Raw genomic sequence first — 22629 nt, forward strand, 5'->3', positions numbered from 1 at the left:
AATATATTCATAATTCAATTAAACACTGCTTTGGTAAATGAAAGTTTTAACAACGTGGTATTCCAAATTAACATGTTCCACTTCAAATCAACATCAGTTGGAAAGCAACAGGTTGCAAAAAAAAGTGTTTGAAACTATAAGTTTTATTCCCAAAAGCACGTTAAATTATATATACCCACATTTCCTGTAGTTTAATCGACGTCTAAAAACGACGTATGAGTATTATTTTAAATAAAAGCGACGACAACACCATTGCTACTTGCTATGTAACTGCTTTTTCAAAAAAGTAACGAGCGGTTTATTTCTATATTGTCATCCCTGGTGTCGCAGATGGAATTTGTTTACAGTCAAAAATAAATTATTTGAAATACACGTGCACGATATAAATTCTCTTCAAAATGGGTAAAAAGGACAAAAACAAGAAAAAGGGGAAAGGCGCTGAAAAAACAGCAATGAAAACTGATAAAAAGCTTGCAGCGAAGCAAAAGAAAATGCTGGAAAAGCTTGGAGAGGTATGCACACACATAAGTGAAATAAACTAGCCAGAACTTACTCACTTTATTGTATTTATTAAAGGCTGACATTGCTGATATTGTGCGAAAATTGGAGGATGAAGAGGCCAGAAGAACTGCGATATTGGAAGAGGTGTGTCAACCGCCGAGCCCGCGCTCTAGTTTCACATTAGTGTCACATCCAGAGAAAGACGAACTCATTATGTTTGGTGGCGAATTTTATAATGGTTCCAAAGTTTGCGTCTACAACGATTTATATTTCTACAACATTAGCCGCAACGAATGGAAGCAATTGCGTTCCCCTTCAGGACCAACTCCAAGGAGTGGCCATCAAATGGTAACTGTTGCCACCGATGGAGGTCAATTGTGGGTATGTGCAAGAAAGTCGGAACTTAATTGTAATTAATAATTAATTTATTGTAATTTTTTATTCATAAGCTCTATGGCGGTGAACATGCAAGTCCTTCACAGCTACAGTTCTACCACTACAAAGACCTCTGGATGATGAGTTTGAAGACAAGAAAGTGGGAAAAAGTTCCTGCACCTAATGGGCCAAGTGCGAGAAGCGGCCACCGCATGGTGGCTTCTAAGAAGCGGCTTTTTGTGTTTGGTGGCTTCCACGACAACAATCACACCTACAATTATTTCAACGACGTGCATGTGTTTTCATTAGAAAGCTATTCATGGGTAAAGATCGAGGTTGGTGGTGCAATTGTACCCTCAGTGCGCTCGGGATGTTGTATTGCTGCAGCACCAGATGGCAAAATCCTAATTTGGGGTGGCTACTCCAAAGCTAGCATGAAAAAGGATATAGACCGGGGCGTCACTCATACGGACATGTTTGCACTCACACCAGATAGTAAGAACTTTAATGTATATTATCTTAACTTAGCCAAATCACTCACTCCACTTTTTACGAATGTTACAGAAAGTTGTGCTGATAAGTACAAATGGAGCTCGGTAAAACCAAGTGGCTACAAACCAAAGCCTCGAAGCAGCGTGGGATGCGCTACTGCGCCGAATGGGAAGGCATATTGCTTTGGAGGTGTAATGGATGTAAACGAGGACGACGAAGACGTGCAAGGACAATTTGGCGACGACTTGCTCGCACTGGATTTAACAGCACAATCTTGGCGCTTGCTTGAAATAGGGCAGAAGTCTAGTGCCAGTACCAAAATGGCAGAAAACCAATCAATCATTAGTCCGGAAAAGGTCGAATCAACAGTTACTACTGATGGTATTTTCACAATGACTGTTGGAGGGTCAAGTAGTAGCACGCCCTCTGTATCCACTATGCCAAGTCTATTTCCTAACCGTCGCCCCACTAATGTCCCATCTCCTCGCATGAGCCCGGGCTTATGCGTTTGCAAAGGCGTTTTGTATTTATTTGGAGGATTGCATGAAGAAGATGATAAGCAGATTACTCTCAACGATTTCTACACATTGGATCTGCACAAGTTGGACGAGTGGAAGGTTCTCATTGCAAACCAACAAAATACTCACGATTGGGTCGATAGTGAGAGCAGTAGCTCTGACGAGGAGTACAGCAGCATAGACGAAGATAGTTCCAATGATTCCGAAATGGATACCGACTAATTACATCTTTAAGGTGACAATTCAAGTTTTTACAATATATTTTCAAAATACAACAGCGCGTTTACATAGAAACCCATGAATAATAAAAATATTGAAATGCCTAGTCTTTTGAAAAAAAATATTTATATAAACGTTTTCGCTTTTAGGATATACTATATACTTGTAATGTGGAAAGTTTTATAGTTTCAACAACTTGTTTGCCCGGAGCAGTACTTACAGACCTAATAACTCGGTTAGTATGCGCTTAGTATCGTTTGGAGTTGACACTTTATGGCCAATAGTACGACGATCAGTATAAATCTCATAGTCATTACCGCCCGGCTCAGTCTTATCACCAAAAAAGTGAATCTCCCTGAACTTGTAATTGGCCTCAATATGTCGTAGGGAATATGTCTTGTCCCATCCATGCGGAAAAACATCGAAGCTTATTTGACCTCCAATACTATACTGAAGATCAATGTTTGCGAATTCTTCCTTCAGCTTCGCGATCATTTTCTCTCGCACTTTATGTTCGATGTCGTAAGCCGCAAACATGTTCCGCTCCTCTCGCGTACATTGCCGACCAATGGGGCATACGTTCATCATCCCATTGCGAAACTCTATAAATGTGCCGCGTTTAATTGGAACATCCAGCTCGGAAAGATAACGCAACACAAAGTTTATGAAGCGCTGCAAAGTTGGTTCACCCAAGTGCTTTATAATATTCTGTTTTCCCACCTCTTTGCCTTTTTCGATTTGTACCAGCCCGTTTTCAGGAAATATGAAATCGAATTCGTTTAAAATCCGCTTCCCATTAAGCTGCTCGAACATCTTCTCCAGGTCCGATCCACCGACTATTCCCACAGTTGCACGCGGCTTTACCTTTGAATAAAAGAACTCTTCAAACTCAGGCTCCACAACGGACCGTGGAAAGGTAAGTGTGCCATCCACATCGAACAGTAATAGAATTTCATCACGCTTAAGCTCTGTGGCAGGCATTCTTATTCTGATGTACTCAGAGTTTGAAAACTATCCGCTTTAACAATACGAAATGGAATGATTAATATACAACAATTGCACACGAAATTCCTCCAGCTACCACGTAGCTACGACCTTATCTGTATCAGCTGATCGGTCATGGAATGGAACATGTACACTTTGAAAAAGCTCCAGCAATCACACCCGGTATTTCTAAATATGTACATACGGTGTGTTCAATTTCGTTAAACAAATGTTGCATATTAAAATAAACCCATACAAATGCATATATAAAACTATATTATGTCTGTAGCCAACAAATTTTAACATTTAAATAAATTTAAAGACGTAGCATAGTGGATGTAAACATTTCAAACGGGGTTGTTTGACTGCTTTAACTATTTAATATTCCTATGCTGCAGTTCGTCCCGTTTTATTTTGCTGTATTCCTGCAAGGACTTGTATTTCTCAGTGTTCATCATGGGATCCACTATAACTGGGTAAAGAGTAAAGCCAACAGCTCCGACGAGGCATGAAACGAATGCCACAAATCTCCAGCCGCGAAGTACTGCCATTCTATCTAGAAACCAAAACACTACTTAGTTATTTTGTACAAATTGCTTGCGCTGTGCAATTTAAATCGCAAGCATTTCTTATATAAATCAAAGAATCTTCCACTTACAAAACCACCTATAAGCGTACAACAGTTTGATGCACAAAAATGCCAAACGCCAATATGCACATGGAAACGAAACACGCTATCAACACAAAACATAAACAAACCCCGATAACAGCCAGTAATCGATAGATTCGATATATTTGCTGCAAGTTGCTGGGCGTGTCGTCGACGCGTATTGTTTAAGGTGTATTGCTATTATTTTATTTTAGTTTAATTTCAAAGTTATCTTTATGCGGCAGCATGTTTAGAACATTAGTTTTCATTGCGTTCGCGATCGCTTTTCAGTTACCTGCCAGTCACGGTATGTTTTTTGTGGCGTCTCAAGTCTTCGACGGCGTGACACATTTGGGCGTTGTATCAAATGAGCAATCGAAAATTCAACAAATTTTTGATATAATTATATTACTGTAACATATACCCAATTATCGCATTTTTTTTAATATTTTAGGTCAACACCACTATGATGAGCATAAAACAAGCAATATTATATGGTGCACCAAAAGTCACGAGGAGCAATACAAATGCCAAAACCTAACCATAGCCATTGAAAGGGACCGCGCACTCTTTGATGATGCATTTCTGAACCTTACATGCTTTATGGCATATAGCGCGGACGAATGCATTCATCACATAGATCGGGAGAAAGCGCACATTACCACACTGGACGCTGGCGATGTTTTCACTGCGGGTCGTTACAACTCGCTCATTCCGATTATGCATGAGAAATTTGAAGGAGGATTTACCGAATATCAGTCTGTAGCAGTCATTAAAAAAGGCACACTGCCTGATTTGACTGGCCTGCGGGACCTTCGTAACAAGCGTGCCTGCTTTCCATGGGTAGGCAGTCTGGCAGGCTGGATAGTGCCCATACATACGGTAGGAAAACGACATTATTAATGGTTTATATATCCAAATATAATTAAATCTTTTACGCCCAGTTACAACAAGATGGAGGCATGGAAGTTGTAGACTGCAATAATCAGGTTAAGACTGCAGCCAATTATTTTAACAACTCTTGCGCCGTGTACTCATTGACTGACAAATACAATCCCATTGGCGATAATTCTGACAAGTGAGTTAAGTGTATTCCAGTGTTTCATTTTGAAGACATGCAATCTTCTTCTCAGACTCTGTACGCTGTGCACTGGCAAAATTCCCGGTGGGCGTTGCTCGGCTGCTGATCCCTATTTTGGATACGATGGTGCATTCCGTTGCCTTCTCGAAGCTGGTGATGTTGCCTTTTTACGGCACTCGACCGTGTCCGAAATGTTGCAGAGCACAGAATTCAGTAAGTGGATGTACATTTCATATTCCGTTACACTACTTATATTTATGTGTTGCAATGACAGAAAACTTATCGCCCGACACATTCGAATTGCTGTGCCGTGATGGTCGTCGTGTACCCGTAAGTGAATTCCGGCAATGCAGTTGGGGCCAAGTGCCCTCCGATGCAGTCGTCACGTCGTCAGCACGCACCTTCGAGGAGCGAAAGAAGTTCCAACAATTTCTGAAACGCATCGCGGAGTTGTATTCAGACGGTCTACGTGAGAACCCCAACAGTCAACAGCAAACTGGCTTTAGCAACTACGACCGCAATTCTTATAATGATCAAGGCCGCAACAACGCCTACGACCCATACAATAATCCATACGACGGCAGCAACACTTTCAATAGATCCCAAAATCAATACGATCAAAAGTTTTACGATAGCTTTGGCAACACGAATTACCGCAGCGATCGTCTTGACAGCAGTTTCACGACCGAGCGAAGTGTGCTCGACGGTAGCAACACTTCAATCCCATACGAAAAGTTTCGCATATTCGATTCCAAGAGATACGGCAAATCGAATTTACTTTTCCAGGTATATAAGCTGCACTAGAACTTTTCCAACCAACTTTTCTTCTATATTCATGCTCTATTTTACATAACAGGATGGAGCCAGAGCTCTAACTCCTATTGCAGAAGATGATCAGTCCTTCAGCAAATATTTGCATAACTCACTTAAATATATTTACGGTATCCGTGAATGTCCGGTTCCCGCAATGACATTGTGCGTGACTTCAGAGCCAGAACTGGAGAAATGCATAAAAATGAGGGTTTGTAGCTAGTCATGAAGTTAAAGCTTACATTATTTATCATTATGCCATATTTTACAGACCGCATTAAAGGCTCAGATTTTAAAGCCAGAGCTCATCTGCAAGAAGATGCACTCACACATAAACTGTATGCAACTAATTCAATCTGGCAAAGCTGATGTTGCAGTATTTGATGCTGGCGATGTGTACACAGGTGGACTGAACTATGACCTAGTTCCTTTCATGTCAGAAGTGTACAATTTGGGAGAACCCGAATACTATGTAGTGGCAGTAGCCAAGGAAGAAGATCCTGATACTGAACTCACCTATCTCAAGGGCAAGTACACCTGCCACACGGGCATTAATATGGCTGCTGGCTGGACCTATCCGATGGCATTTCTCATCTCGAACGGCTGGATCAGACCCTATGGCTGTGACTCTGTTCGCGCTGCCGCCGAATATTTCACCAAGTCGTGCGTACCGGGGGCTATCAGCAGCGAATATAACACTGGTGTGCCCTACGACAGTATGTGCGATCTGTGCCATGGAACCAGCTATCGTTATTGTCGGCGAGACGCGTCCGAAGATTATTATGGACATACAGGTGCCTTCCGATGCCTTGTCGAGGGCGGTGGTCATGTAGCCTTTATGAAGCACACCACGGTCATGGAAAGTACTGGCGGTAAGCGAAAGGAGTGGTGGGCTCGTAACGCTCTGAACGACGACTTTGAGCTTCTCTGCACCGATGGCACTCGTGCCGAACTGTACGACTATAAACGTTGCAATTTGGGAAAAGTGAAAGCCAATGCAATTGTAACGCGTGGTGGTATCAATTACAATGAGACCCAATTGAATGCGTACATCAACTTGCTCACGTACGCTCAACAGCTGTATGGCCGCAAGGACGTAGACGCGTTCAGCTTCAGTATGTTTTCATCACCTATGGGACACTATGACCTTATCTTTCAGGACGCGACAAGACAATTGCAGGTCATACCACCGAACCAACGACGCTACGATATTTACCTAGGCAATAACTACATGCGAGCACGTCGCATTACGGATTGCTACGCTGGTGCCAGTCAGATGGTGATTTCTGTTATGTTGCTGCTAGTAAGTTCAATATCCATAGTGTCCCTACTGTAAATAAATGTGGGGACCACGGTAGAACTAAACAAGGTACGGATTGGTGTGCACAAATACGCTATTTGGCGATTTCATAGAAGATGGAATGACTAAAATCACTGAACGGTAATATCTTGTTTACTTCTGTCATGAATTGAGCGCATTATTTAAACATTCCAGATAGGGTGGTACCATCACCTTATTTATCTTAAGTAAGACTCAAAATTTATATACTTGAATCTCCAGCACAAATGACATACATATCTTCTATTATACGTTCCGTCTTACACTCAACTCGTACGATAGGGTTAATAATTTAGTTAATAGTTAAGACCCACACTACAAATACGGGTCATTACCGAGTGCCTTTAATGTAATGGCGTAGACGCCAATCCCTTTTGATATACATATATACATACATGCATATGTATGTAAATTTACACGTAAAGACCGTCCATAAATCATGTAAGTCAATATTTTCGACCCTCTGTCCTGATTAAACCTATGAATTCCGTCCAAAATATTATTTAAGATTAATGTTGTATCAACTTTGTTCATATTTTTTACACAATATATACATTTGTATGAAATAAAAGATTTTACGGACAAGTTGCATTTTTTAATACAGCAATAAACAAGCGCCAATTAATTTAAATTCAAAAATTCTTGGTTTTTTCCCAGATTATCATGTTTATAACAACATTAAACACGATTTTTAAGCCTAATGTTTTACTGGTATGGTAATAAATAATGATAGGTAGTAAAGTCCCATTAAATTACGCTAAGTTACAACGCCACAGATCTTTAAAAACAGTATAAGATACCACTGTGCAAAAAGGCAAATCAGCTGGGTCAAGCTAAAACTGAGTAGGGAGTAGATACAGAATGAAATGAAATATATATGCACACGCATACCATCATACAAATTTCACACATATGCCTGCCTGGCGCGTACGAACACTCGGCTTCTGTCGGCCGGCTCGCACGACTCGGATTTTGCCGACAGCAATGTTGCTGTGGCTTTTTTCCCGTCAAAACTGGTTGTTTTTGAAATCATATTGCGAGCTTTTTAAAAATACCTCTAGCTTTATTCCGCATTTTGTAATTTTTTCAAGATTTATATTTTGGGCTGCTGAACGGTAATCGCCGAAACTGAAGCCATTTTGAGGCTAAAGACCAATCCAACTATAAAAATTGTATCCTAAAATTGTATGACCGCTATAATCGTTGTATAGCCCCCGGGGGCAACTGTATTGAATAATAAAACCAAATTCTACCAAGAAAAATATTTAATCTATGCTAGCCCAATTTTATATTCGATTACGAGAAACCGTCATATTTCCGATAGCGATAAGAATCGGTTTTGTGAACTGCGATAGATTGCGATAGCCTTACAGCTGCAGCCTACGTTTAGCCAATTTCGTTGGCGTTGCACCCTCATTTTTAATTTATTTGCTCAAATCACGATCTTAGCAGGTTTTCCCACCTAAAAGTGAAAGCTGCGATTTGTGCTCCGCGACCGGTTTAACAGTAACGCTACCGCAGCTCTTGTAAGTGCCACCTGGCACTAGTTTTCTCACCATAGTTTGTCATATATCCCTGTATTTAAAACTCTGCCTAGTTATGTCTATTAATTTGCGAACTGTTTACGCATTCGCCAGGGAAATGTATCCTAAGATAACAACGGAACCCATCCAGTATGGAACGGCGGGTTTTCGCGGCAAGTAAGTCAGCTCACACAACTCTCATTTATATACTTACATAGGTGACCCACCCACCCGCATGTTAAAGTATGTACATGTGTATATACATATGTATGTACATACATATGTATTTATAAACTGTGTATTTTGCTTGTGGGTGTGCTTTGTACTCGGGTAGAGATAGGAGATGAGTAATGGAGCTTGTTGCACTGTCTTGCGACATTCCTATCTATTTTTAAATGTTATTTACAATTTTTATCAATGAACATGCACCTTACGATGGCCCTAGTTTTTTATATAAGTTTCTGTTATATTTAGTCATTTAGTAGGAAGTGAAAATATAAATGTATCGTTTAATTTCCTTTATTGTTTCTTGTCTTTCAAAGGAATTCAAACTGTAAATTGTAGTTTTAACACAGGAGCATACATACATATATGTAAATATGTATGTATTTATTAGTACCCAAAATTTTTTCAATGTGACAAACAGTTGGTATAATATAATTATGATATTGCAGAATATTTTGTCAAGTTGCTTTTTGAATAATCATAACTGTTTATATTGCAATGATCGAAAACTCTTTTTTTTAACAGAGCCGAATTCCTGGACAGTGTTATGTTCAGGATGGGCGTGCTTGCAACTCTACGCTCCAGGTTTCGCGGTGGCTCTGTTATAGGAGTGATGATAACAGCATCGCACAATCCAGAGCCTGACAATGGAGTTAAGTTAATTGATCCCAAAGGTGAAATGCTGGAGCCAAGCTGGGAAACTATAGCTACAGATCTAGTTAACGTAAGCGACCAAGACTTGGAGCAACAGGTGGCAAAAATTATTAAGGACAATCAAATAGATGTTGCATCCAGTTCGCATGTATATGTCGGCATGGATAATCGATATCACAGTCCACGTCTGCTAAAGGCAGTCTCAGATGGTGTCATAGCCTTGAAAGGAAACGTGAGAGAATTCGGAATCGTTACTACGCCCATGATGCATTACTTTGTCGTTTCTGCAAATACAAAGGAGGCCTATGGAAAGCCCACTGAAGAGGGATATTATAAAAAACTAATCTCAGCTTTTGAAGAACTGCGTGATGGGTGCTTGGAGAAAGGGAACTATCGTAATTACCTTGTTTTTGATGGTGCTAATGGAGTAGGTGCTCGGAAGATGTTGCAGTTCATAAAACGTATGAACAAGTCTCTCGACATAACGGTTATAAATCAGGGCATTGGTAGCGGGAAAATCAATGAAGATTGTGGAGCGGATTATGTAAAAGTTCAGCAGCGCCCACCTAAAAGCATGCCTTCAGTTGAACCTTTCACACGCTGTGTTAGCGTCGATGGAGATGCCGACCGAGTCGTGTATTTTTTTACTGACGATAGTGGACAGTTCCATCTCCTGGACGGTGATCGAATTGCCACACTGGTTGCGGGATACCTCATGGATTTGATCAAGAGCTGTGAAATCAACTTGCGCTTGGGTTTGGTGCAGACTGCTTATGCAAATGGGGCATCGACCGATTATATTGAGAACGAGCTGAAGGTTCCAGTATCGTGTGTACCGACAGGCGTTAAGCATCTGCACCACAAAGCTCTGGAGTATGATGTGGGTATATATTTTGAGGCTAATGGACACGGTACCATCGTCTTTAGCGATTATGCAAAAAGTGTAATAGCTCAGGCTGTTACTACTAATCCCAAGGCGAAGACACTTCTGCTTCTGATAGATCTCATAAATGAAACCGTTGGTGATGCCATCTCGGATATGTTACTCGTTGAGACAATTCTCAATCACAAAGGATGGGACGTAAAGGATTGGATCTCTACCTATAATGACCTACCAAACAGGCAGTTGAAAATTAAGGTTAAAGATCGGAATGTCATCACGACAACTGACGCGGAGCGCATTTGTGTGAAACCCGTCGGGCTACAAGATGAAATAAATATGGCTGTGTCGAATTACAAACGGGGGCGCGCCTTTGTGCGACCATCAGGAACAGAAGATGTGGTGCGAGTGTATGCGGAGGCTGCAACGAAAGAAGTAACTACAGAAATCATAAAACTGAATCCATATTAATTTACCCTTTTATATTATTTAAGGACACGGAGAATCTGTCTTATGAAGTGGGGCTGTTAGTGCAGAGGCTAGCGGGCGGAGTTGGACCGGAGCTAACAAAACCGAACAATGCTCATCTGTAAATGTGAGCTTTACAGCACACCAGACAATACTATGTCAAGTCGAATTTATATTCACTCCAGTCAACACTAAGCTTTATAGGTTCAGCGACAAGTTTTGGTCATTCACTTAAAAGTGCATTTACACAATAATTTAACTGCCTTACGTAGGACTGTAATGCCAACCTCGTTATTACTTTAGCTTTGTCTATTTATCAAAATGCTGTTTGCATTTGTTTATTGCAAATGATGATATAGTGTATCTGATTCTTTCGTGTTTTTTTATTTTTTAACATGCCTTTTCGTTTATTGTTTTCAATTTTGTTTATCATCTAGTTCATATCTTGCCGTATTCATCGACGTATATCTAAGAATATTGTTTTGAATAAATTCCTAATAAATTTCTTATCTATATTTATAAAACTGTTTTTAACTCTCACAAAGAATATAAAATAAATTGCTTGGTTTTTCTACTCTGTACCAAAAACGTGCAAGAGTATATTAGCTTTGGCGAAAGTGAAAAATGTAACAGACGTGGCAGGCCCTACAAAGTATGTATATACATACATATCATTATTATTATTATTATTGATAAGCATGACAAGACGAGTCGATCTATCCCTGTCTGTCCGTCAATACAATACCTCGCTAACTACTCTATTCTAATATACATATTTGGAAAGCAATGTTAAGTGAACTTCGTTATAGAAAAGACAACTACATTTGTTGAATTTAAATTCTGAACTAAACTTATTTCGGTAATAACTGCACTTACATATACATACATACATATATATAGTAACGGCCGCATATTATTTCTAGTGCTAATCTATTGGTTTGTGAATGTCACTTTCCTTCTTGTAAAAAGTATTACAATACCTATCACACTCTTTTCGTGTCTTTTCCACAGAACTTGTAGATGTATTCTCATGTTTTTTGAGTGAGAGATTTTGTGTGAACCTCCTTAAAGAAAATACCACTATAAGTGTTGAATTCAATTTGAACGAAATTACTTCTGTTATATACACAAAACAAGCTCAATAATAGCCAATAACACCTGTTTTGCGTAAACTAATTAAATTACCCACAGGTGTACGAATTGCTTAACAACAAGGCAAATGGGGAAATTTAAAAAAATTAAGTGCATTTTCTTGCATTCGGTTAAGCAGCTTAGACGTTTTTGAACATATTCCTGTTCAATTCTTATTGGTGGCATGAAACTCAAATAAATGCCTTGACGGTTTTAAGCTTCGGAAGCTCAAGATCTATCGATTATTAAATTTATCGAAACACTACTATTCCAAGAGATATTAGCAAACAATGTCCAAGATTATAGAAATACCTGTACACACGCAAAAACTGCTGACATTGTTTCGGACAGTAATTCCAAAGCTCAGCAATGGAAAGCACAAAGGCCAATATGGACGAATCGGTGTTGTCGGAGGTTGCCTTGAGTACACTGGAGCTCCGTACTTTGCTGCGTTGAGTGCCATGAAAGTGGGAGCAGACTTGTCACATGTATTTTGTCACCGCGATGCAGCGCCTGTTATCAAGTCATACAGCCCCGAACTGATAGTTCATCCAGTGCTGGACCGAGACGATGCTGTGGAAGAAATAAGGCCATGGCTAGAGCGCTTACATGTTGTTGTGCGTATATTAAATATGTTCGCATATATGTACATATGTATATACGAGTATACCATTCTACTTTTATATATGTATACTATATATTATTTCTGTTTAGGTAATTGGCCCAGGATTGGGACGAGCACCGCTTATGCTGAAGACTGCCACGGCTCTTATAAACTTGTGCCTGGAAGTCGGAAAGCCCCTTGTAATTGATGCCGATGGCCTATTCATATTAAACAATAATTTAGATTTGGTTTGTGGAAAACGCAACGTTATATTGACTCCAAACGCGATGGAGTTTAGTAGATTATTCAGCGATGATGCTGCAGTTATACGTAAGAAGATGTGCCTTTTGGGGGATGGGGTTGTCGTATTGGAAAAAGGCGCCAACGATAAGATCCATATCCCACACACAAACGAGGTGTATGCGATGCCAATTGGTGGGTCTGGGCGACGTTGTGGTGGTCAGGGGGATTTACTTAGCGGCTCACTAGCCACCTTCTTTTATTGGGCGTTACAATCGAACCAATCCAATCCAGCGTATTTAGCCGCGTGTGCAGCCAGTCACTTGGTAAAGTTATGCAATGCTGCAGCATTTCAAAAGTTTGGCCGCAGCATGGTCGCTAGTGATATGATAAATGAAATATCATCAGTTTTTAAGACTGCATTTGAGAATACAGAGTCTGAGTCAATATGATTCATAAATTTGTCGCCATACAAATATTACAAAGTTTTTAATAATGTATTTAGCAATACCTATGTATATCGTTTTTTGACTCGTTATTTTGATTCCAACGGGTTATATCTTAATCTCAACGGTAATCTTTAATTATGAATTAGGGTAAAAAACCAAAAAGTGCCAAAATTAAGCAATACCATACAATTTGTTAGACGGCATGTTTCCTAATGACTTAAGAAGTAAAATTTTGACTAATAATAATAAAATAGTTAAAAACTACGATATTTTGGGAAATTATTTTAAATTATAAAAAGAAGCTACACAATTAAATGCTGGATTATTTCGCGCCGGAGCAAGTACAGCAGTTATCGCCCATGGAGGGGCTCTGAGTTAAGTGCCTAAACTAAATAAAAATTTTAAAACGCAGAGCAGGCCGCGCTCTCGACGTTTACCAACACTTATACTGTATTTTTTAGTAGATTTTTATAACGATTTTTTTCGAACACTTAGCTGCCCTGTCACCAGCGTTTTCTTTTTCTGATGCAATTTGCAATAAATTGTGTATTTACGCGGATATAAATTGTTTACGGTGCATAGACCCTTAAATAATCAACATATAATGGATGCGGAAGACGTAAGTATTGTTGGCAGGTGTCGGCAAAAGTAAATGACCTGGGTGGGAGTAGCCGATATGCATATGTCTGTGTGGATGTGTGCTTGGGAAGCCTTGTGCACCTTAATTGAGGTTATGTTAGTGGAATCGGAATAAATTTAATGAATGAACTTTTATATGTTTCAGGGGTTTGATCCTACTTTATTGAAAAAGAAGAAGAAGAAGAAGACTACCTTCGATCTAGATGCAGCGTTGGGTCTTGACGATGGCAAGAAGGAGGAGCCCAAGGATGACGAAGCCGACGATACGGCAACTGCCGAAGTAGAAGATAATCTAGATCTAGAAAGTTTTGGCAAAAAGAAGAAGAAAAAGAAGAAACCATTTAACTTGGATGAGTTGGAGAATGCTTTACCTGGCGAAGGCGATGACATCGCCAATATAGTGGCAACCGAGGAGCCCGAAGAAGAAGAGATTAACCTAGACATGGACTTTTCGATGGCGAAAAAGAAGAAAAAGAGCAAAAAGAAGGACTTGGATGAATTATTCGCCGATAAACTTGAGGATGAAAGAAACGAAGACAAAGAAAATTGTAAGCTAACACTAGTACCCATTAAGACACCTACTTACATATATCATCTGGTTACAGTTGAAGGCAACACTACTACCTGGGCTGGATCCGACCGCGACTATACATATGACGAATTGCTAAAGCGTGTTTTCGAGATCATTCTGGACAAAAATCCCGACATGGCTGCGGGACGCAAGCCGAAGTTCGTGATGCGACCGCCGCAAGTACTGCGGGTTGGCACAAAGAAAACTTCTTTTGCTAACTTCATGGATATAGCCAAAACATTGCATCGCCTGCCAAAACATCTGCTGGACTTTTTGCTGGCTGAGCTGGGCACAAGCGGCTCCATGGATGGCAACCAACAGCTTATTATAAAGGGCCGCTTCCAGCCCAAACAGATTGAAAATGTTTTACGTCGCTATATTAAAGAATATGTAACCTGTCACACCTGCCGTTCACCGGAAACCATATTGCAGAAGGACACACGACTATTTTTCCTGCAATGCGAGTCTTGCGGCTCCAGATGTTCTGTGGCAAGCATCAAGTCTGGCTTCCAAGCTGTCACTGGCAAGCGTGCTGCGATTCGAGCAAAAACAACATAAACCCACAGTCATCGTTCTTAAGTTGAACTGGTTGCAACAATATTTGTAAACAGAAGGCAGGCGAATCTGTTCAAACTAAATTTGATTTTTTATCAGTAAAAATACACAAAACTTAAACTACTCTTTAATTTTATGAAGATTATACCAATCTATCAAATTATCATTGAATGCAATCTCCATATGGCGTGACTGAGCATTGTCTAAGCAAAAGGAAAACGCGTCAAGTCCCACTTTTTCCCTGAAGATTTTAGGCCGCCCATATAGGCAAACGTTACTGCCCGGCGTAATTTTAGACCCGTCCACGTATTCCATGGCTTTGCTCAGTAAGCGCATCATGCTATATGAAACCTTACGGTCATTTTCAGAGATTTGGCTTCTAGATAACGCTGAAGCTTCATTATATAGCGATGTTATGGTATTCTGTTCTTGTGTTTTTTTAAAAATGCTGATTTCCATGCTGGCGGTGCCGTCATCAACAAAGTATCTAAAAAACGATTTGTTAAAAACTCCTCTACCCGCCACGAAGACGTGTACAATGCAAGTGCGAAAGTGCAGGGCCGAATACGGGGAATTAAAAACGGAAAACACTCCTTCATGGTCGGGAACTGCGGATGATCGCGATAAATCAGCAAGGAGCAAGGGAATGCATTCGTGAATCCTTTTTCCTTGCCTAGTTGACTTTTCCTTAGGCGCATAATTTAAAGGTGTGTTTCTTGGCTTCCGAATAGTGAAATTTTCGATATGATCCTCTACATCGAAAGGATCCAAATTCATTTTTCACTAGTGTTACATTGATAATTATTACCCGGATACATAAATACGTATTCAGTTTTCAAATTCAAAAAGCGATGATAGATCAGTCTCAGCGTTTGTACATTATACCAGTTCCTTTTCATTTCTTTTGCGCGCTATACTAGTTCAGTTCACCGATGCATGGTCATCTTGAAAATTATATCGATACTTTGCAACCCATTGCCAGCATTTTCTTAAATTGTGAAATAGGAATTTGTGAAATACTACAACTGAATTACTTTTATTCCCAGCCCACAAACAGGGAAAATCGTAAAGAGGAATGTCCGGCGGATCGCTCATAACGTTAAAAACCCAACCCAGCGATGCAGCCAATAGTGCGAATGCTGCTGCCCAGCAGCAGCAAACAGCAAATGGCGCAGCAGCTTCGTCTGCCCAAAATGTAGGTGGAGGGAACGCACAGGAAGGAACTCGGCAAAACAGCTTACAGCGGATTCAACAGCGTAAGCAGAAAGTGTTCAGCTTGCCAGTATCACAGAAACTGGCGAAATTGTCGATGTACTCCGCTTGCCAGACGGAGGGCTGCCGTTGCACCGGATGGAAAACTCCCCAGGAGAACAGACACCGTGATGTAGAGTCTTCGTATTGCCCGGAGTTTAGTGAGGAGTGTCGTAACGTTAGCTGCCGCCATCCGCTGAGTGCCCACATCGCTCATCTTGATGGCATCTCGAACTCTAGCATGGATGAGTTACTGGGTGCCATTATTGACATGGAGAACTTGTTTATGTCAATGCAGAGGGTGGAAGATGAGGACACGAAAAAGGTATATTTATATTTGTTTCGGCTGTTGCGTCAATGCGTGCTAACACGTCAGCATCCCACCATCCGTGGACCTTTGGGCGATCCACCATTCGAATCCCCCTGCATCACCAAGGCAGTCTTATCCCTTGTGTTTTATAAGTTCAACCATTTAAATCCAACGGAACTTCAAACAATGACTGAAGTGGCAAAAACATTCTTGAATTTTTTAAACCACTACAACTTTGAGTCGCCATCTGCACGTCGTGGAGACTTAAACCACGAGGATGCCTCCAATTATAAGATAAACTACACGCGATGGTTGGTGTTTTGCCACGTTCCTGCCTTCTGTAACTCCTTGCGCCAATTCGAAACGTCACTCGTGTTTGGAAAAACGCTACTTCGCACCGTATTCCAATACATGTCTCAGCAACTGAAAAAGAAATGCATATCTGAGCGCGATCGCTTTCCGGAGGATAAGCGTTCAATAATAACATTGATGCCGAAGTTTCTAGAAGGACTCAAAGCTGAGCTCCTAAAAGACAATTCTCCTATATGGGACCCCAATTACAGGCCACCAAATGCATTTGTCATACAGCAACGTAAGCGCCACCAGGAAGCTATACCTGCGACTAACAGTGGTAGTTCCGTAGTAGCTGCAAATGGCAAACGCTCAAGCGCTGGAGAGCCGGTCAACAAGAGGGCCAAAAAGGATGTGCTGGAGCGTATTACCGAAAATCAAGATGACCTTCCCACAGAAGTGGTAATGCGTGCCATGAAAGCAGTATCAGAGTCAAAAACAACGAACAAAGCTGAAATTTTGTTTCCTGTAAATGTGTCTCGTGATGAAAATGTCAAGGCCGAGGAGCAAAAGCGTGCCATCGAATTTCACGTTGTGGGTAATTCACTCACAAAACCAGTTGATAAGCAAACTATGTTGTGGCTGTTGGGTCTCCAGCTTGTGTTTGCTTATCAACTTCCCGAGATGCCTCGCGAGTACATAAGTCAACTGGTTTTCGATACAAAACATAAAACCTTAGCGCTCATTAAAGAGAACCAGCCCATTGGAGGCATATGTTTCCGTCCGTTTCCTACCCAGGGCTTCACCGAAATTGTCTTCTGCGCAGTTACCATGTCAGAGCAAGTTAAGGGCTACGGCACCCATTTGATGAACCACTTGAAAGATTACAGCATTCAACGTGGCATTAAGCATTTGCTTACATTTGCCGATTGTGATGCCATTGGCTATTTTAAAAAGCAAGGCTTCTCTAAGGATATCAAGTTGGCTCGACCTGTGTATGCTGGGTACATTAAGGAATATGATAGTGCAACGCTTATGCACTGCGAGTTGCATCCAAGCATTGTGAATACACAATTTATTGCAGGTCAGTTCATTTTAAATGTCAGAGTTGTAATAGCTGTACTCATCTTTTTCCAATTTCAGTGATCCGCAATCAAAGTGAAATTCTTAAGGAACTAATTGCTCAACGTCACAATGAAGTTCAAAAAGTTAGACCAGGTCTAACCTGTTTCAAAGAAGGTCTGCCGTCTATCCCTGTGGAGTCTATTCCTGGTCTTAGGGAAATTGGTTGGAAGCCTCAAATGCGCCCAGCCCGGGCTTCACGTCCCCTAGAGGAACCATCTGATCCAGAAAAACTGGCGTCTGCATTTGCATCTGTTTTGCAGTCGGTGCGCCAACATAACACAGCCTGGCCCTTTCTGCGCCCCGTTACTGCTGCTGAGGTGCCCGACTACTACGACCACATTAAGTACCCAATGGACCTAAAAACAATGGGCGAGCGTTTGAAAAAAGGCTATTATCAAACACGACGTTTGTTTATGGCAGATATGGCTCGCATATTTACGAATTGCCGTTTTTATAATTCACCTGACACTGAGTATTTTCGCTGTGCAAATTCCCTTGAGCGCTACTTCCAAACCAAAATGCGAGAGCTGGGATTGTGGGACAAATGATCTCCCGAACTCATTGATCTTCAAAGTACTGAAAAAGCATAAAAGACCTTAGTTAAAATTCGTTTCTATCACTAATTGAGTCTCACAGTTTTCATTATTTATTTTAGGATACCGAAATCATAAAAAATTATTTAAAAATAAACTCATGTAAGTATTACATATCAGTCTTTTTAACCTTTAAACTATGATGGGTAGAATAGGAAGGTATTGCCGAACACATAATAGAATAATTATGGACGCCCCAACTTTTATTGGTGCAGTGGAGCGAGCCCAGCACACTGAACATAAACAATTTTTCGCCGCTGTGTTATCAGCGTGCATATGGAAGGAAAAAGACGAAGTGCGATCTCGATGCTGAAGTTTGAGGGCGTAGTACTGGAGTAACGTTGTTCCGCTAATAAATTTTCTTAGAATTGATCGATTTTGATACAATTTCAAATTGCGATAGAGCATTAATTATTGTGTATATGTATACTACGAGTATATACATAACTTGTAGAGTGAAATCATGGACCTAAACATGATTAGACGCAGGCCTGCTAATATGTTCATATCTTCAATACAATAATCTATATGTATAAACGAGTTGAAAAAAAGTCGGGTGCCCTGAATTTGAAAAACTCTTTGTGTACGCATGTGCGCGGTATAGAATTGAGCCAAAGTGGGAAGAACAGCTGCGAGCAGATCTTGGGCAGAGATTACATTTATGGCAATAACTTCCAAATTTGATTGAAAATTCCAAGAATTACCAGAGTTATGGGAAATCACTAATAGCGGGCGAGTAGGGGGAAGGAGAAAAAGGTCTAAAATACACATATTCTTCGTATTCATATAAGGCATCTTGGACTAAAATTTGGGATCTCTAGCTCTTAAAGTCTTCGAAAAATATGTGATTATACGAACGGTGTTACGGAAAATCTCCTATAGGGGAGTGAGGAGTGTATTAAACAAATAAAGCAAACTCGTACTGCAAACACACATGACGTAGCTGTGTACTAATTTTGTGTGTCTCTATCTCCTATAGTCTCGATCAGGTGTTCATATGGACGCACTGACAGACAGACAGATCTAGATCATTTCGTCTTGTCATGCTGACCAAGAATATATATTGTGGGGTCTGCCACGCCTCCTTCTGGCTGTTACATATTTCACTTCCCTGAATCCTAATATACTCTTGTACCTTTTATGTGCAAAGTATAACAAATGGAAAAGCTAAAGTCAGGTACACCGATTCTGTGCTCTGTACCTACATATGTGTAGAATAATTATATAAATTTAAAAAATTAAAAAAACAATAAACGAAATTGTAACTAAAAACATGGAAGAAATGGTAGAATGGAGCGGACCCAGATCCAAAATACCTCCCACAAATAAAAAAACATTTCTTAGATTAATAAAACACTACAAAGTTTGTACGAAAAATGTGAATTCTTAAACCGATTATCTTCAGACTCGATTTGTTAGAGTATAACAAAGAATACAAAATAAACTGCACAATAGATTTCACAGGGGCGTGAATTATTGGAGGTTTTCCATGGAAAGGAAAGCCACAAATATGTTATATGTAAACAATGCACAGACAGAAATGGTAAGAGCTAGAAAGCTGAAATTAAGACTCAGTTTTATTTCCTGGTAGGTGAGAACTAAAATACAATTTCTGAAAATTCAAAAGTTTTCTAAAATGTTCACTGAATTTGAAAATGTACCTACATACATAAGTATATATACATACAGTAAGTATGTGTTGTCCAGCTGCACAATTTATACAGCTACAAGCTGTTAGAAATTACATACATATTAATTGCACTTGTATATGCTCTAGCTTTCCGTAGCTAACAAGGTAATGTGCTACTGATTAGATCCTATAGAGACTTTTCTGGAAATGAGCACGATGTGAAAAGAGAAATATTATATATTAAATAATAAATATACCCCCTATGATAAAATAACAGACCTGCTAATACTAATATATATAGTAGGAATAAACATGGTATACCTTCTGCAACCACCTCACCATTTCGAGTGAGAAGCTAGTCGACCTAGTGAGTCTATGTATATCAATGAAGGATTAAATTATCAAATGTATTCAAACAACCATCGATTTTTGAAGCAGAAGTTTTTTATTTCGAATTCAGACACATATAAAATACACTTCATTCAATAATTTCTAATACACTTAAGAAGATCAGCGTCATCTACTTGTTAACAACATTTTATTAACTGATAGCAACAGTTGAGAACAAGATGCGATCAGACACATTTTAACATGGGTATAGTTTTAGTTTAAACACCTCACTGCTTTATTACTGGCTATGCAACTTATTTGTTACATTTTTTGTTTATGATTGCATGTATTCCTGTGCATGTTTTTAGGCAAATATGTACATTACGTACATAATTACCGGTTGGTATTTTATACTGATACAATTTTTTCTGACGTTTTTTATTTTTTTTAAATTTTTGTATTAATTTAAATCCAATGCTATGTATGTATATAGTTGGTTTAGAAGTAATAATATCTATGGAAATATAAAGATATTTGTTTGTCCCCATTAAACTGGGAATAGTTTATGTTAACTGTAAATTTCACATCATCACAATTTAAGGATCTTCAACTTATAATACAAACTTCCTGCACACTCTTTTTTTCATAGAGTACAAGCAATCTATTTACATCTCGTGTATTGCAGCGCAAGCATCTCGGCAGGTTCTAGTCAATGAGTTCATTCTTCTATCTTCAGCTGACGCAGATAGTAATGTTAACGTAGGCTCTAATTATCATTCATTTCATTTCAAAATATCCTTTATCAGTTTTTAACCGGCTGTTTGGATCCTCCAAAGATATATATATTCGTTTCGATTTTGAAATTAGTAGTGTTTTAAAAAATACAAATTAAACAGTGCTACATATGTAGTTACAATATAACAATATTCGTGATCGAAAACTACTTTCGGAACATGTACGGTATAGAGTATACTATATTTTTCTTTCGGCCGTTTTTGAATTACACACTACTATTAATGGAATCTGTGTATGTTCAGGCATTCTCCTGATTTAATTTTCAACACACTGATTAAATAAACTCTGCTTCACTTGTAAATCTGATCAATCTTTTTAATTATTAATACTATTTCTGTTTGAAATAGGAGCTTGCCTGATAATGTAAATATTTTATGTAGTATTTTTTGTCCGTATTGTCTTCGCCATTAAACATTTTTATGCGTTAACTTGGAAGAGATTGGTATAAGAATTATGTGCACCATAAATAGGTACCGTTGTAAGACACTGCGTGCATTTAGAAATTATGCAGCAGGTGTAGAGTCGCAAATATAAGCAATTTTTGGCCATCGAAAACGAAGACCTTTATAGAAAGGGCTACAAGTATTATGTTGGTTACTCGTTTTCTTATTTTTAGCAAGTTTTTTGTGCACGATTCAGCAAAAAACGCACTCGATTTCTCAAATGTTCATAATTGGGTGTACTGAAAATTTACCGATAAACTTGATTTCATTATATGTTTAACTTAGTATTAACAAACTTGTGGGGTTTTTATTTCATATTTTTATAGAACCACCTTCGTAAAAGGTAAAGAGTGCGTTTTGGCTAAATACGCTGTTAGCTGCATTTGAACTAGTACACATTATATAGTCTAAATTAGGAACAGAAGCTCTTATCATATAGATTTTCGGTGTATTGGTTTTCCATGCCTATTAAGGACATTACATAGATTGTCCATATCTAGTTACTTATCAATACTTTATTTATAATAGTGGTAAACCATAACATTCAACTCACTAATATTCTATATAACTGCTTCAAAAATCCGCTCCATATCTGTGTTTAAGTATGTTGATATGTATGCCACTAGTTGTTGTAATATACATATATAAGGAAATCATGGTACCAGGTGCAAATACAAACCAAAACTAGTTTTAAACAATAGTCAAATAAATTTTCAAATTAAGAATACAAATCTAAAACATTGATTTGTTATATATATTATAGTTTTATTGGCAAAGAAATAAATAAGAATGGTTATATTAACAAAACTTGAAACTGCTTAAAATTACGTTTAGTATATAATTAATATTTAGAATCAAAGATACGTGAACAGATCTACATGCAATGTATCCATACATATATATGTATATTTTTGAAAATAAATTTTGCTCGAAAAAACAATTATAGAGACAATG

At 39.1% G+C, this 22629-nt stretch overlaps 9 protein-coding genes across 11 annotated transcripts; 6 read left to right on the top strand and 3 right to left on the bottom strand.

The window, feature by feature from the left end:
- Window positions 1-368: 368 nt before the first annotated feature.
- LOC115624561 (kelch domain-containing protein 4) lies at window positions 369-2229 on the top strand. Its single transcript, XM_030519290.1, has 4 exons — window positions 369-512; window positions 577-882; window positions 951-1371; window positions 1441-2229. The coding sequence occupies exons 1-4, from the start codon at window positions 399-401 to the stop codon at window positions 2106-2108; spliced, it is 1509 nt and encodes a 502-aa protein (XP_030375150.1). The 5' UTR covers window positions 369-398; the 3' UTR covers window positions 2109-2229.
- On the bottom strand, window positions 2210-3208 carry LOC115624562 (probable phosphomannomutase). The gene has a single exon (XM_030519291.1). It carries the CDS (start codon window positions 3084-3086, stop codon window positions 2322-2324), a length of 765 nt encoding a protein of 254 aa, XP_030375151.1. The 5' UTR covers window positions 3087-3208; the 3' UTR covers window positions 2210-2321.
- Window positions 3209-3348: 140 nt separating this feature from the next.
- Window positions 3349-3785, bottom strand: LOC115624855. Of its 2 annotated transcripts, none has more exons than XM_030519700.1 (2): window positions 3748-3785; window positions 3349-3645 (listed from the first exon to the last, which is right to left on the bottom strand). In XM_030519700.1, exon 2 carries the CDS (start codon window positions 3638-3640, stop codon window positions 3464-3466), a length of 177 nt encoding a protein of 58 aa, XP_030375560.1. In that variant the 5' UTR covers window positions 3641-3645; window positions 3748-3785; the 3' UTR covers window positions 3349-3463. The 2 variants fall into 2 exon arrangements, with proteins under 2 accessions (XP_030375560.1, XP_030375561.1); XM_030519701.1 differs by having other exon boundaries at window positions 3349-3641; window positions 3748-3774.
- Window positions 3786-3914: 129 nt separating this feature from the next.
- On the top strand, window positions 3915-7532 carry LOC115624524 (melanotransferrin). The gene is made up of 7 exons (XM_030519243.1): window positions 3915-4045; window positions 4193-4620; window positions 4683-4816; window positions 4872-5032; window positions 5094-5605; window positions 5676-5840; window positions 5901-7532. The coding sequence occupies exons 1-7, from the start codon at window positions 3985-3987 to the stop codon at window positions 6963-6965; spliced, it is 2526 nt and encodes an 841-aa protein (XP_030375103.1). The 5' UTR covers window positions 3915-3984; the 3' UTR covers window positions 6966-7532.
- An 820-nt stretch (window positions 7533-8352) lies between these two features.
- On the top strand, window positions 8353-12035 carry LOC115624738 (phosphoacetylglucosamine mutase). Of its 2 annotated transcripts, XM_030519565.1 has the most exons (4): window positions 8353-8668; window positions 9242-10685; window positions 10745-10845; window positions 11910-12035. In XM_030519565.1, the coding sequence occupies exons 1-3, from the start codon at window positions 8568-8570 to the stop codon at window positions 10841-10843; spliced, it is 1644 nt and encodes a 547-aa protein (XP_030375425.1). In that variant the 5' UTR covers window positions 8353-8567; the 3' UTR covers window positions 10844-10845; window positions 11910-12035. The 2 variants fall into 2 exon arrangements, with proteins under 2 accessions (XP_030375425.1, XP_030375424.1); XM_030519564.1 differs by lacking the exon at window positions 11910-12035 and having other exon boundaries at window positions 8354-8668; window positions 10745-11237.
- On the top strand, window positions 12002-13169 carry LOC115624739 (ATP-dependent (S)-NAD(P)H-hydrate dehydratase). The gene is made up of 2 exons (XM_030519566.1): window positions 12002-12466; window positions 12564-13169. Exons 1-2 carry the CDS (start codon window positions 12140-12142, stop codon window positions 13143-13145), a joined length of 909 nt encoding a protein of 302 aa, XP_030375426.1. The 5' UTR covers window positions 12002-12139; the 3' UTR covers window positions 13146-13169.
- A 437-nt stretch (window positions 13170-13606) lies between these two features.
- On the top strand, window positions 13607-15028 carry LOC115624616 (eukaryotic translation initiation factor 2 subunit 2). The gene is made up of 3 exons (XM_030519367.1): window positions 13607-13761; window positions 13927-14329; window positions 14387-15028. Exons 1-3 carry the CDS (start codon window positions 13747-13749, stop codon window positions 14908-14910), a joined length of 942 nt encoding a protein of 313 aa, XP_030375227.1. The 5' UTR covers window positions 13607-13746; the 3' UTR covers window positions 14911-15028.
- On the bottom strand, window positions 15023-15746 carry LOC115624618. Its single transcript, XM_030519368.1, has one exon. The coding sequence runs from the start codon at window positions 15682-15684 to the stop codon at window positions 15028-15030; it is 657 nt and encodes a 218-aa protein (XP_030375228.1). The 5' UTR covers window positions 15685-15746; the 3' UTR covers window positions 15023-15027.
- LOC115624615 (histone acetyltransferase KAT2A) lies at window positions 15497-18591 on the top strand. The gene is made up of 3 exons (XM_030519366.1): window positions 15497-15614; window positions 15954-17843; window positions 17903-18591. Exons 2-3 carry the CDS (start codon window positions 15983-15985, stop codon window positions 18430-18432), a joined length of 2391 nt encoding a protein of 796 aa, XP_030375226.1. The 5' UTR covers window positions 15497-15614; window positions 15954-15982; the 3' UTR covers window positions 18433-18591.
- The last annotated feature ends 4038 nt before the right edge of the window (window positions 18592-22629 follow it).

The sequence above is a fragment of the Scaptodrosophila lebanonensis genome, unplaced genomic scaffold, assembly GCF_003285725.1.
Source record: "Scaptodrosophila lebanonensis strain 11010-0011.00,11010-0021.00 unplaced genomic scaffold, SlebRS2 tig00000061-arrow-pilon, whole genome shotgun sequence".
Classification (NCBI taxonomy): Eukaryota; Metazoa; Arthropoda; class Insecta; order Diptera; family Drosophilidae; genus Scaptodrosophila; species Scaptodrosophila lebanonensis.

Excerpts from the sequence above, each read along its gene's own strand:
- LOC115624561 (XM_030519290.1), top strand. The coding sequence starts at position 399 with ATGGGTAAAAAGGACAAAAACAAGAAAAAGGGGAAAGGCGCTGAAAAA. Across the intron at positions 513-576 it reads TGCTGGAAAAGCTTGGAGAG|GCTGACATTGCTGATATTGT; the intron begins GTATGCACACAC and ends TATTTATTAAAG. Across the intron at positions 1,372-1,440 it reads GTTTGCACTCACACCAGATA|AAAGTTGTGCTGATAAGTAC; the intron begins GTAAGAACTTTA and ends CGAATGTTACAG.
- LOC115624562 (XM_030519291.1), bottom strand. The coding sequence starts at position 3,086 with ATGCCTGCCACAGAGCTTAAGCGTGATGAAATTCTATTACTGTTCGAT.
- LOC115624855 (XM_030519700.1), bottom strand. The coding sequence starts at position 3,640 with ATGGCAGTACTTCGCGGCTGGAGATTTGTGGCATTCGTTTCATGCCTC.
- LOC115624524 (XM_030519243.1), top strand. The coding sequence starts at position 3,985 with ATGTTTAGAACATTAGTTTTCATTGCGTTCGCGATCGCTTTTCAGTTA. Across the intron at positions 4,046-4,192 it reads TCAGTTACCTGCCAGTCACG|GTCAACACCACTATGATGAG; the intron begins GTATGTTTTTTG and ends TTAATATTTTAG. Across the intron at positions 5,606-5,675 it reads AATCGAATTTACTTTTCCAG|GATGGAGCCAGAGCTCTAAC; the intron begins GTATATAAGCTG and ends TTTACATAACAG.
- LOC115624738 (XM_030519565.1), top strand. The coding sequence starts at position 8,568 with ATGTCTATTAATTTGCGAACTGTTTACGCATTCGCCAGGGAAATGTAT. Across the intron at positions 8,669-9,241 it reads ACGGCGGGTTTTCGCGGCAA|AGCCGAATTCCTGGACAGTG; the intron begins GTAAGTCAGCTC and ends TTTTTTTAACAG. Across the intron at positions 10,686-10,744 it reads CGGAGGCTGCAACGAAAGAA|GACACGGAGAATCTGTCTTA; the intron begins GTAACTACAGAA and ends ATATTATTTAAG.
- LOC115624739 (XM_030519566.1), top strand. The coding sequence starts at position 12,140 with ATGTCCAAGATTATAGAAATACCTGTACACACGCAAAAACTGCTGACA. Across the intron at positions 12,467-12,563 it reads TAGAGCGCTTACATGTTGTT|GTAATTGGCCCAGGATTGGG; the intron begins GTGCGTATATTA and ends ATTTCTGTTTAG.
- LOC115624616 (XM_030519367.1), top strand. Across the intron at positions 14,330-14,386 it reads AAACGAAGACAAAGAAAATT|TTGAAGGCAACACTACTACC; the intron begins GTAAGCTAACAC and ends ATCTGGTTACAG.
- LOC115624618 (XM_030519368.1), bottom strand. The coding sequence starts at position 15,684 with ATGAATTTGGATCCTTTCGATGTAGAGGATCATATCGAAAATTTCACT.
- LOC115624615 (XM_030519366.1), top strand. The coding sequence starts at position 15,983 with ATGTCCGGCGGATCGCTCATAACGTTAAAAACCCAACCCAGCGATGCA. Across the intron at positions 17,844-17,902 it reads GAATACACAATTTATTGCAG|TGATCCGCAATCAAAGTGAA; the intron begins GTCAGTTCATTT and ends TTCCAATTTCAG.